Source organism: Aulonocara sp. 'chitande type north' Nkhata Bay, linkage group LG16, assembly GCF_057382095.1.
Source record: "Aulonocara sp. 'chitande type north' Nkhata Bay isolate Kocher_YH1m ecotype deep benthic linkage group LG16, A_spYH_male_GT1.1, whole genome shotgun sequence".
Lineage (NCBI taxonomy): Eukaryota > Metazoa > Chordata > Actinopteri > Cichliformes > Cichlidae > Aulonocara > Aulonocara sp. 'chitande type north' Nkhata Bay.
In genome coordinates this window covers 25,771,870-25,785,158 of record NC_141359.1, presented here as the reverse complement: position 1 = coordinate 25,785,158, position 13,289 = coordinate 25,771,870, and the positions used below count along the sequence as shown (strand labels likewise).

At 42.5% G+C, this 13,289-nt stretch overlaps 1 protein-coding gene across 3 annotated transcripts in view; it reads left to right on the top strand.

Annotated features, from left to right (window-relative positions):
• LOC147311662 (protein TANC1-like) overlaps positions 1-11,661 on the top strand; it is a 112,932-nt gene extending 101,271 nt beyond the window's left edge. For 2 of the 3 annotated variants that reach the window (XM_086267221.1, XM_086267224.1), the window contains 9 exons: positions 4,801-4,934; positions 5,118-5,241; positions 5,344-5,519; positions 5,726-5,858; positions 6,575-6,604; positions 6,708-6,799; positions 7,277-7,423; positions 8,907-9,007; positions 9,097-11,661. In XM_086267221.1, the coding sequence (XP_086123347.1) occupies positions 4,801-4,934; positions 5,118-5,241; positions 5,344-5,519; positions 5,726-5,858; positions 6,575-6,604; positions 6,708-6,799; positions 7,277-7,423; positions 8,907-9,007; positions 9,097-10,687 (2,528 nt within the window). In that variant the 3' untranslated portion in view covers positions 10,688-11,661. The remainder of the gene's footprint in view (positions 1-4,800; positions 4,935-5,117; positions 5,242-5,343; positions 5,520-5,725; positions 5,859-6,574; positions 6,605-6,707; positions 6,800-7,276; positions 7,424-8,906; positions 9,008-9,096) is intronic. The other variant, XM_086267222.1, reaches the window with a different exon arrangement.
• Positions 11,662-13,289: the final 1,628 nt, after the last annotated feature.

Here is a 13,289-nt window from a genome sequence, read left to right as displayed (position 1 = left end):
GCTCTCCACAGTAATGCTCTCTGTTTGATGCAGAGGTCGCTCAACCCAAATGTGGGTGCATTTTAATGGCTGTTGTAAGTCCTCCTGTGCTGTACTTTCTGGTAAAAGCATTACTTACTCTTGTCGTGTAGCTTTCTGCTTGGAATTCAGTCCACACAGTATTTTCCTTTTTTTTTTAGAAAAATTGTCCCACTGAATTTTAGGAACAGTATTCCCTCGGTGCTTTATGTTAAAACAACAGCGTCGACTCCACAGTTGGTTTTATACACTGCTAGTCCCACTCAGATTTAGAATGAGTAGTAGTTCCTGTTTTGTTTTTCCTGAAAGGATTATTTTGGACTTTTTAAAAGTTTGTCCTTCCCTCTGTGGGACAGTTTGTTTTCATTTGAAAGTGATTGAGGAGTCAAAGCAAAAAGCCATGTGGTGCTGCAGGAAATGGCATGAAGTCGGAAAAGCAGAAGGTGGCTGTCAGATTTAAGACGGGTTACTTGAAGGTTGTCTGACAGAAATGATACAGCAGACTGCAAGGCTGCATTGGCCGGGAAGCGTTCATGCATCATAATTTTTAGCCATTAAAGCATTACTACTTTGTCTTTAATGCAGTATTTTAACGGTAACTCATTACTTTTGCTGAACTCAGTAATCGCATTAGAGTGAGTACTTAATCATGTTATTACTTGTGTTCCACGAGTCTTCAATCTGAATAATGGCAGGGAAAAAAATCATTAAACATACAATTTCATCACGTGCACAGCATGGTAAATGGCCTGTATTTATATAGCGCTTTACTAGTCCTTAAGGACCCCAAAGCGCTTTACATATCCAGTCATCCACACATTCACACACTGGTGATGGCAAGCTACATTGTAGCCACAGCCACCCTGGGGCGCACTGACAGAGGCACTGACAGCAACCACCTGACGCCATTTTTAAAATACGAGACGAAAAAGATTGTCTTCAGTTTTTAAGTGTTTGACGTTTTTCGAATGTCTATAATCTGTGATGGAGAAAGGGAAAAATTTTATGTACTACATAAGATTTCTATTTTATGTCACAGTGCAGAGATCCAGATGTTCAATACAGATGGTTAAAAAGCACAGCTATGCTTTATTTTTCATTGATCCTAGTAATACTTGTGATGCATTATGTAAGAATGAGACACATGTGGTGTTAGAGCTTCAATATTCCTCACAATCATTAGTGCAGGTTGTGTTAAAACATTGGCCACATTTTTGTCATCATCATTATGAACATCTGCCCTGAGAGTCAAGTGTCCAGATAGCATTAGACAACAGTATTAGTTGTCGCTGCAGTCATAGTAGAATATGTATAAAGAAGAATTCTCTTTGTGTGTCTCTCAACTCTAACCCAGCAGGATTTAGCATTCAAAGTTGGCTGCTTTAAGAATGTAGGTCAGCTTCTTAGTGGAGAGGTTGTCCAAAGTGTGGCTAACTGCTGCTTGTTCTCTGTTAAATGACTGCTTCAGATGATTTTGCAGTGCTGGCCTGGGACAAAGATCTTTCCCTCTGAAATATAGATTAGATCTGCTTGGAGCAAAGTAAAATCCAATAGTACACGTGGCTTTCCGGTATTTGACTTTCAGCTCTTTTTAACAAAGTGGATGTTTAATCATTGCTATCACCTCACCTCTTCCTTCTAAAGTAATAACATAGTGGGTCACAGGTGGCAGTAGTCAGAGCTGTGGCTCCGCTGACCTGAAACACAGTGAGTCTTAACCCCTTGACCTGACCTTGAATTAACATATTTTTGCACCCACCTGGCACTCATTAAAACTGTGATCCTGGCTCATCTGTATTCAAGGGGATTAAATCTGTAAACAACAGTAAACACAGTTATGACCACAATGTAGATTTGTCTGCACTCAGTCATGCTTGGGGGGGAAAAAATGAATAAAAAAAGCTGGAATTTTGCTGCAGACATAAATTGAATATTTAGTGGTGGAGTGGCTGCACTGTCTAGAAATGACTAGATACAAACACCAGAAATTATTAGCGATGAAGCAATATTTGAAATCCCTTTGCTGCTATTCAGCTGCAGGTTTATTAATCCAATTGTTGTGCTGTGATGCAGAGAAGATGGAAAGCGAAAAAGAAAATTCAGAAATATCCCCTTGAAAACCAGCCTTTTGTCGTTGCCTCAGAAACGCTCCTCTCATAACGATGTGTGAAATGTTATAGCGTGTTTAAAATTCATCGGAGTATTACATCTCACTGCAAATAGACCTGCTGTCTCTTGTGTTTAAATAGAAGAAGATTTGATTGTACATCTGTGCAAACTCTATCTTTTAAAGTCCCCTCTTAGGATGCAATAAACCTCCCTGTTATGCAAAGAAAGGCAATTTACCTGCAAAGAGTCATTCTAGTTGTTGTAAGCATGACTGGCTTGTGGCAAAGAGCCACAGCATTGTTGTTTTGCATAAAAGCAATTTTTGTTACATATTTTGGTCTTTTTCTATAATTGCAAATGAAGTAGATACTACCGTTTATTTGGGAAGTGAACCCCCAGTTCCTTGGGTGAAAATCTTGCAAGATCCTTTCATCCACCATGATGTTGTCCCTATGTCGACTTTATTTAAATACTTTTTTGTCTAGCACAAGCTTTAGTATTTTGTGGTCTTAGTCCCTGAATTGCAAAGCTATGATCAAACAGCAGGATTCTTGACCCCAGAGGAAGATGTTGAAGGGGCAAAGCGACAAGGACAATATCAGTTATCCAAGAATCAGGAAGTTTGGTTTACTTAAAGAAATACAGCCGGGAATTAAGCTACACTTTCAAGCTCGGTCTTCATGAAGAAATTGTAATCATTTGAGTAAAGTGAATTCATTTTCATGTTCAAGAATTTGAAAATAATTGAGCTTTGTGACACAGCATGTCATCCTGCTGGAAGCAGTGTGATCATAAAGGGATGGTCAGCAGTAATACTCATGTTTGCCGTGTCGTTACTCATGTACGGTGGGTTGGGTCTCACCATTACACCACCAGCAGCTTAAACTGTTGATACAAGAATGGATGCATTCTTGTTGTTTATGCCAAATTGTGACCCTGTCGTCTGAACGTTGCAGCAGAACCAATTTTAGTGAGAATCTTGAACCTCTGTTTCCTGTTCTTAGCTGGCACATAGTGTGGTTTTCTGCTGCTGTAGCCCATCTGCTTCAAGGTTTGACACGGTGTGTGTGTTTAAAGATGCTCTTCTGCATACCTTGGTTTTAAGGGGTGGTTATTTGAGTTGCAGCTGCCTTCAACAAGCTGTTGAACAGGCAAAACCAAGTGATAATTGTTCAAAACCATTGTCTGGATTGTCTTTCATCATTTTCCTGCAACCGTGTTTTTTTCTTAAATTGACAGTCTGTCAGGTTTTTTTAATGAAACTCTGAACAGTTCTTGTTCTGAAACTATTACAGGCACAAGCATGGACAAACTGAAATATTCCTTTTGAGAAAAAAAAAAAAAGAGTTCCAGCTTTTTTCTTTCTTTTTTTTTTTTTTATCTGCAAAGCTTTGCTTAAAATGTCAGGTCACGACCTCTCTGTTGTTGGTGTGTCTTGAGCTCTGCCAGCCTGGTTGCAGAATAGGGCTATTATACGTTTACCTAGTCTATCAAAGTGATTTAAAGACGCTTTGAAGGTGGCTTGTAGGTGGTCTGCACGGATAGGAAGAGGAGAGGTGAAATGCAGGAGAGCTGAGATGAATAGCTTTCAAAACACAAGATAAGGAAGGATATCTTTGCAAGTCGCTCTAAAACAATAAAAGTTAGAAAAGGAGCTCCTTATTCTGTGAGTAGGAATGTTGATAATCTTCTGTAGAAGCTCTTACTTTGAAGGTTCGAATAAATGCCCTCATCAATATATGGAAAGGTCTCTGAGGATGAAGAACTTCTAAGAATAACGTGTAAAAACATGAAGAGTGCAGCTCTTGAGCTGCTGATTATATGTTCATTGTAGGCCACTACCATCCCCACTCTGGCTAACGCCGCTCCCTTGAGAACAAGCACAGCCTAAGTTTAGTTCCTTAGAGTCATTGTTCTGCTCTGTGCCGTGTGAGAGGATATCCATATTTTGAGCAGATGGAGGCTGGGATTGGTTGGCTCTGATGACTGTTCATCCAGATGGATGATGTCAGAGAGACAAGAAGGCTTAGCGGCACCTTAAATCTTTGTGAGAGCAAAGCTGCTCCGATTCTTAACGTTGGATCCCTCTTTGTTTGGATAACCAGCACTCATTTAAGACCAGTCCATCTGCTGACGAACTGTAAGCATCCAACACTTGAAGAATCTCTTTTCTTTACAAGCATCAATTAATACAGCGTTTGAGTTCCTTTTCTTTAAAATTAATTGGCTAATTCCAGTTAATCTCGGTTTGAGGAAGATACAAAACGTAAACAAGAACGGGCATTTAACACAGTTGCTTGATTTTTCTTGTCTAATGTTTGTCTGCTGATGCATGAAATGACTGAATTCTCATCTCTTTGTCCAAGGCCGGGGGAACTTGAGGCAGGAATTTAATGAGTTTAATAAGCATAAACATAATTATCTGATTTAAAGTCAATTAGTAGCACGCTGCAGCTTACACTCCTTATTTTTCCAGAGATTCTGGAGTCACTGTTTCTATCTGAGCCGTACACAGTACTTCAAGGGTACTAAAGACATTGGATGCCTCTTTATTAGCAGCAAACAACACTGTGTACTGGACACATTTTGTTCGCTTTCAAAGTGTTTCTTTTACGATATATTAATAAGTAAATGTGTCTGAAGAAGTGCCTGTGTCCCCTTTCCTCACTTTAGCCTTGACGGCTGCAGCCGGTCGTGGCAAGATGGAGGTATGCAGCTTTCTGTTGGAGCAGGGGGCGGTGGTGCAGCAGGTCAACAGGCGGGGGGTGTCTCCTCTCTTCTGCGCGGTCAGACAAGGACACTGGCAGGTGAGAGTTTCTGAGTGGTTACAAATAACAACACTGCTTCCAACTACAGTTACACAGTGGCATCTTTCTCCAAACGTGTGGCATTTGATTGCATTGTGTGTCCTGCCCTCACAGTCTCCTGCTTTCTTAAATAACGCTGCGCGTGAGCTCTGTATAGCTGAACCTTATTCGCCTGTGTGTTAGATTGCAGAGCTGCTGCTACAGAATGGTGCTGACATTAACATCAGTGACAAGCAGGGCAGGACCCTGCTCATGGTGGCCGCTTGTGAGGGTCACCTGAGTACTGTGGAGTTTCTGCTTTCTAAAGGTGAGCGGTGCACCAAAGCATCATATGCCAGTTAGCTAGTTGTAGTCAACAGTGTGTTCATATGAAACAACTGTTTGTTTGTTTTTTCCATTGGTCTTAAAGGTGCATCTTTAACGTCGATGGACAAGGAGGGACTGACGCCCCTGAGCTGGGCATGTTTAAAAGGACATAAGAATGTGGTGCAGTTTTTGGTAGAGAAGGGTGCGGTCATCGACCACACGGACAAAAACGGACGAACTCCACTGGACCTCGCTGCCTTCTATGGAGACGCAGAGATTGTGAGTGAAATTGTTTTAAATTTGCTGAAACACACACACCCCCTCCAATATCCTTAGAGACACAAAAACACCACACGTCCCAATCTTTATTTAGCCTTAATTAACATTCCACTAAGGTTATTGAACACATACTGTTGTGAGTTAGCTGCACTCTTGACTGTGGATGCATTGTTCATGTTTTCTTAACCATCTGTGGCCTCCTATAGGTCCAGTATTTGGTGGAAAGAGGAGCAGTGATAGAGCATGTGGACCACAGTGGGATGAGGCCTCTGGACCGGGCCATAGGTTGTAGGAACACGTCAGTGGTGGTGACTCTATTAAAGAAAGGAGCAAAGCTGGGTAAGAACTCTTAAAAAATGCCTTGACTAAGGGTGAAACTGCTTAAAGCTGTATTTTGTATATTTATTACCAACATGTCAAATTGAGACTAGTGAGTGAGGGAAACCAGTACCAGTTTGTACAACCCTCTTTGGACAGCTTTACGCCTGTGGTTTCTACAAAGTGCCCGCAGAGTACTGTCACATCTCAGTAAACACAGAAAGACAGTATTTTGTTACGTTTCTATGTCGGGTTTGTTTCTGCCCTCTTCTGTATCTCATGGTACTAAATACAATCAGACAAAATTTGTGGAATGTCGTGGGAAAACTGTTTCCATTCCTGCTTTTCACTCACTGTGGGCGTGCGTGCGTGTGTGTACCCTAACTATAAAGAGTATGTCGGTCCCATTTCTCCCTGATGAGCTGCTTGGCTAATTTAAGAATGTGACTTATCACCCAAATGACATTCATAAAGCTACATTTCTGCAGCTTATCTTCAGCGCACTCTGCTGTCTTGGAGAAAAAAAATAGAGCTGAACCTTTACATTTTCCTCGGCGCAGTCAGCGTGCATTTACTGATGAAAATGTGACATCATTTCAACTTAAGTGAGCCATAATTGTATATTGTCACACTGCACTTTGTAACACAATTTGCTTTCGCTTCAAATAACAACCCTTCCTGTCGCATGACCTCTCTTCTCTTCCTCCTAACTGTTAACTGGCCTCAATAAACTTAAGGCTACAGAACGTCTCCTTATGATCGATCAGGTACAATCTTTAGGTAACTTTACCTTGTACCAAATTAAAGAGAATACGATGTCCGTCTGTTCAAGCTGAAAACGGCACCATGAATTGCCTTCTGCTTCCGCAGGGAACGCTGCTTGGGCCATGGCTACTTCAAAGCCTGACATCCTCATCATCCTCCTTCAGAAGCTGATGGAGGAAGGAAACCTGCTTTACAAGGTATCTGAAATAGAAACTGATTCCTCTCGACAGTAAAGATGATTTTCCTGTTTTAATGAAATGCTTAAAAAAAACACAGACATGGCTCCTCCAATCTTTTTTATAAAAAGGAGTGGAGAAGGATGGTTTTTTCTTGCTTAGATAAATGTAGACAATGAATCGATGTGCATGTTTCATAGCACTCAACAAAGGTGCCGTGATCGATGTCTGACATTTAACAGATTGAGTTTGCAGCAGAAAGGACAAACCTGTCATGTGTAACTTGTTAGTGTGTGTGTGTGTGTGTGCGCGTCTTATCTGAGCTTGTCTGTTTGTTGTATGTGTGATTGATGAGAAGGGAGGACTTGAGCCAGAGAACAGCTATTGTGGGAGTATCTGGTGGATGCCTTGGCCTGCTTCTCTCCCCTACATTATTCCGCTTTTCCTTTGGTTCTCTCCTCTTCCTCACCACGTGTTTGCCCTTCATGTGTCCTGCAGAAAGGGAAGATGAAAGAGGCAGCCCAGAGGTACCAGTACGCCCTGAGGAAGTTTCCCAGAGAAGGCTTCGGTGATGAACTGAAGGCATTTAAAGACCTGAGGGTCTCCCTGTACCTCAATCTCTCCCGCTGTCGCAGGAAAACCAATGTACGTCTCTCAAGAGACTTTGATTTCTTCTTCATTCATATTTATTTATGAATGTGTAATAATATTGTTATTGATATACTGTGCAAATGTCGTGAACCCTTAATCGATATTTCAATTTTGGGCTCAAATCAATGTAAAGATATCTGTGGGAGGTCAGGATATTTGTAAAACACAGTGAAAGCTGGGTCGTGGTTTAGGGCTGGATTTCAGTCAGTATTTTCTTGTCACAACAAGTTTTCATCCACCATGTAAACCATGGCAGCACCCTGATTTTTTTTTAGCATGACAATGATCCCAAACAACTTACTAGTGCAGTAAAAGCATGCCTGGACAGAAAAAGAAACACCCAGTGGAACTCAATCAGTCATGGACTGGCCTCCACAGAGCCCAGACCTCAACAAGACTGAAGCAGCGTGGGATCATCTTGACAGAGAATGGACCAAAAGTCAACCAACATGCAAAGAAGAGCTTTGAATGATCTTCAAGAAGCCTGGAAACTGCATTCTTCAACACAACTTGAACCTAAGAAAGTTCAGGCTGTGTCGAAGAATAAAGGTGGTCACACCAAATGTTGACTTCAATGCTTGTTTCCTTGTGTAGTTGCACATGTTTCAATCAATGTGCACATTTCTCTATTAAACTATTAAAAATAATAATAATAAGGCCCCACTCAAGACCTTTGCACAGTATTGTATGCATATATTACTGTATAGAAAGGAAAGGAGGAAATCTGTGACTCTGCTGTGGTTTGAGTATGTGCAGACACAAGAAGGCTTGTTAGTGTTTAGCTGGTAACATGGGTGGTAGGGGTGGGAGAAGGGTGCAGATGTGCTCGGTAGGTGACTCAGACCCAGACAGTTCTAATGTCAGCTTCTCCGCTCACTCATGTTTTACAGAATGATGGAGTAATATTTAAGCTGGGATGTGCATTTTGAAAATGACACCAAAGAAAGCATCATGAAAATGTGAACATATGAAAGGTTTTGGGTTATTTTCCCCCCAGATAATAGTTTCTGCAGATTTAGTTTTGTTTACAGTCCAAAGCCCAAGTCTAGCAGGAAGACGTTTGTAGTGAGCCAGCTGTTTGTGCAATTACATGCCGCAAGCAAGAAGATATGAGGGAAACAGGCGGCACAAGGTTGTGTGTTTTCTACAATAAACTAACTACCTGGGGTGCCTGCCAGGCATTTTATCACTTCACATGGGGAGTATAAAGTGTGAGAGAGATGTTGCGTGGATCGCAGTCAGCAGTCATATAGTGTTTGGAAACATTGTTTGTGTGTGTGATACAAAACAGACAAAAAGGGGAAAAAATGCACTCAAAGCAAGAAAACTGTGACATAAAATGAAGTAAGTCACAGATGTTCTACTCTGTGACAGGAACTAAGTAGTGTATACTGGTTTCCATTATCACTATAGCAAGAAGAGAATAACAACTGGTTCAAAATCATTTATCCGTTTTGTTTTTTTGCCTCGGCTGTAGGATTTTGGGATGGCTGAGGAGTTTGCAACAAAAGCGCTGGAGCTGAAACCCAAATCCTATGAGGCCTACTATGCCCGTGCCAGAGCTAAAAGAAGCAGCAGGTAAGCGGTTCAGTAACTCCAGACCAGCGTTGTGTTGATGTTTTTATTTTATTTATGCCTCGGGTTACAATGCCTCTCTCCATTCACAGGCAGTTTACAGCAGCCTTAGCTGACTTACATGAAGCAGCCAAGCTGTGTCCCAATAACCGGGAAATCCGCCGTCTGCTGGCTCGAGTGGAGGACGAATGTAAACAGATGCAGCGAACTCAGACCAAAGGAGGCCTCGGTGGGGCTGCAGCTGCATCCAGCCAGGCATCAGGAGGCCACGAGTCTGACCAGGAGCAAGACGAAGGGCAGGACGACCCCTCAGAGCACAGCCTTGCTAGGAGTGTAGAAGGCCAAAGAGATATTCTTGAAGAGGAGGAAGAGGAGGAGGATGCCATGCAGCATGACAGGACAGGTGAAGCCTGCTGGTCCCAGAGCAGTTACTCTTTTAACAAAGTCTTACCCTCTGAGTCAGCGGCTGCCAGCATCAGTGTGGGACACCAGAATCAGAGTCTGAGCCCCAGCTCACCCCCAGGCCCCAGCAGGCTTCCTCCTCACAGGTACCCTCGTGAGCACCGGGATGCCCTGCCTCAACAGGGGCTGGTCCTGCAGCCAACTAAGCAAGCCCAAATTGTCAAGACCAATCAGCACATGAGTTCCATGCAGACCGGGGGAGGAGCCGTGGGGGGTCGCTCGGCAGGGGCCAAATCTCAGTACGCTCCCTCCAGTCCGTTACCCAGCCGACACATGTCCAGCATGCTGAAGCCGGGCCCAGGTATCGACATCGGCCCTCTGCCCACCCCAGCTGACGAGCCCATGTATGGGAACCGCATGTTGCTGGCAGCTGCCTCCTCTTCCATAGGTCACAGTTGTGAAAGTGAGAGTCTCCACTCCTCTCAAGCCTCTTACTCATCCTGCAGCAACTCTAAAGGTCTGGGCCAAGACAGGCTGTCTGCCCACTCCGCATCGTCCTTGGATGGCTTGGCCTGCTCTGGTCCTGGATTCCAGGGGAATCACTCAGAGTCTGGAAAGGAAGGGATGTGCGCTGCAGCGGGATCTCAGGGAGGCGGTGGCAGCAGCAGCATGCGTGTGTCTAGTTCCACCAGCAGCCTGGCATCAAGCAGCAGCCTGTCAGACAGCGGCAAGCTAGGTCCTGACGTTCGCACCAAGATCACTGACAAAACAAAGCACAGCCAACAGGGCAGCGCCGCAGCCGAGTACAAACCCAGGCCCTTCATGGGCATAACCGACAAGACAGCCCGTTTTCAGCAACAGCAGCAGCAGCAGATTCAACAGCAGCAGCACCACGGCTTGCAGAGTCACCCGAGCCTGCAGTCTATCGGTCGCAGCTGGCTGAACCACTCCTCCGACGGCCTCGTGTGTCACAACATGTCGACAATGGGCCTGCAATCTGTCGACGGCAAAACGGCGAGCTCATACCAGGAGCAGCACAAACCTCCACCACCTCAGGGTGGTATGGCGATGAGTAGCTTACAAAATGGCATGCATGCCAAGGAATTTGCAGAGAAGTTCTGCCAAGCTGCCAACTGTTACAAAGAGTCCAAGCCAGCACTGGCTATGCCACACACGTTAATGGACAGTAAGCCTAAGCAGCCTGGCCTAGCTCGAGATAATCCTGCCATTCACGTAGCTTCAATGAAACCAAAGCGATCATTTATAGAGTCGAATGTGTAGACAAGCGTCTTTTATCTCTCTTACAATCCTTAACGCACACGCGCACAGACACAAGGAAAAATCTAAAGTGAGAGGGACTTGTTTCATATTTTTTAACCAACCCCAGAGTGCAGTCTGACGTTAAGTCTTATAAGGAGTACAGTTTGCAAGCTGTTTGTTTTCCCGGGAATTCAGGCACCAAGCAGCGTGCAGAAGGCTCCAAATTTTTACTCGTCCCAATCTGCCGCTTCTGGCTGTCAGCTTTTGTTACATGACATGTCCGTCGTCGTTCAGCCAGGCTGGAGACAAAGCACTGAAGGAAGTATCCAGACATGTACTCTACAGTCCTGATCAACAAAACGGTGGCAATGAGCACTTTACACAGTTAGCAAGTGCTTAAACAACATATTCAGTTACAGCTTAATGTTATTACAGAGTAATTCATTTACGTCCATGGTGCTGAGAGCAAAGAAATACGGTCTCTTTAAAAATGATTGAGAACCCTTTGTTTTCTGCACACTTTGCTGCAATTGCTTTTAATTCAATTTGAATCAAATTGTCATTTTACACTCAGTAGCCCAAAAATGACAAAGTGCAAACACATTTGCTGAGTTCTTTGTAATTTCATTGAAAATCAGACACCGAAGCCTCTCATTCATCTGTTTAAATTTGCAAAAGAGCAAAGTGTGCACAAAATAAATGGATGTGAAGGAAGACGTAGTCCCCGGTGAAACGTTCAGAGGGTTTAAGGGACGGGCATTCCTGTGTTTTACGAAGGACGTTATAGATCCTCATGTTGTGTATATTATATAAATATGTACTTTTCCTTCTTTTCAGTGAAGGTCCATGTTAAGTGTATTGACAAGTTCCGACTTGTGTATCTCGAGTTTTAGGCACAATGTTGTTCAAATGGTGTTAAAGGTTCTAAAACAAAAAAGAAAAAAGCATTTGTTAAATATGTTTGTACATTATATAAAATCACCATTAACACTGAATTGAATTCCTTTCTGTATCTGCTTGTTGTTGCTGTCTAGTTTAATTTATTTACAGCGCCAATGGCTTGGTTAATTGTAAAAGCAATATATTTTATATAGTTATTTTTGCACAGCTACTAAGACATTTTATGATTCTCAGTGTTGAGATTTAAGTGCATGCTTCAATTGCAGTTTATATTACAGAGTGGAAAAAAGTCTATAAAAGCAGAAAAATGGTTTGGGGACTCAGTGCCATCAGTTCTATTTTATTATGTACATTAAATGCAATTGTTGCCATGTTTTCAGTATTGTGAGCTTTATTAGCTGTGATCACATACTGTAATTGAACGTTTTTGCCATAGCTACCATGGGAGAGAGAAATAAAGACCCACTGAGGAAACAAAATTGCTCTGTTCACTTTTATCCTTTGGGCTGATTTGGTGAAGCATCGGTCATAAAGATCTACAGGAGTGTAAACATAACTCTACCATGTGGTCACAGTTGAAAGCAGTTCAGCAGATTAACATAGCTCAACTTGTCCTGGTTGCACTATACACGCCATTTTCCACATACATTAGCCAAAGAATTAAAAGCTACTAGAGCCAGTGAGACTATTTCCATAGAAGCTGAAGATTTTTCCTCTTCTGAATTTCTGCTGTATTTGCTTTAGAAGCTCCACACTTTATCAGCCTAATCAAAAACTGAAGCTGCACACGGGAAATAAGCCAGTGTACGGTGTTGAATGAGGACACTGAATTTAAAGATAAGGTATAGAAAACTGTTGCAAAACAGATTCTTCAGGACGGTAAGTTTCTTCTTCGTGCATTCTTTTATTGCAGCATGTAAGATTTTAGCAGTGCTCTAATTGGAAGCTATTGTACACAAATAGTAATTGAACATTCATATATTCCTTTCAAAGTATTTCTTTTTATATGTGGAGTAAATTTAGTGAAATATCTCTGAAATGCAATGTATTTACATGGAGCTAGGATTAGCTTAGCTTTACCTGTAATGTGTCAGTGTCCATCAAGTGTGTCATAGATGCGTGCGTAGGACTGGTGTATGTAATGTTAGAATAAAAAAGAATTTTTAAAAGACAGGGTGGGAACCTAACTAGAAAACAATTGCCGGTTTCCCAGTGATGGTCTTAAATTGTGCCGATTGCAAGCAACTGGCAACCAGCCGGTCGCTCAGAGATTGAGAGCGTTGCATGCTTAACTTGAGTGACCAAGGCGATCGCACAGGTTTCCTGGTGGAAGACCAATTATCTCCAAACAATTATGGTCTGACTCAGACTGATTGCAATCGCTTCAGACAGACTGGCAAAAGTTTGCAAATAACTGCAGTCTAATTTATAAACGCTGACAGATTGCCAACACTCAGTTGCTTGTAATCTGGTTATTTTCCTATGTAATAGCAAGGTGAGTGTCATTTTGCAGTAAATCACCATCCTGAAACAGCTAAGTCAATATTTGTGCAGGAATTCCTGTTTTAACTCAATTAGGTTCTGGTTGGACTCTGAATTTAAACCGTTCATATGAGTTTCTTGTCCATGTAGAGGGCAAAAGATTGATCATTTTTGCTGATGTATCACACTTGTGATCACTCTGATCACAAACCTATCGCACACAAATGCCAACTTGGTCCTA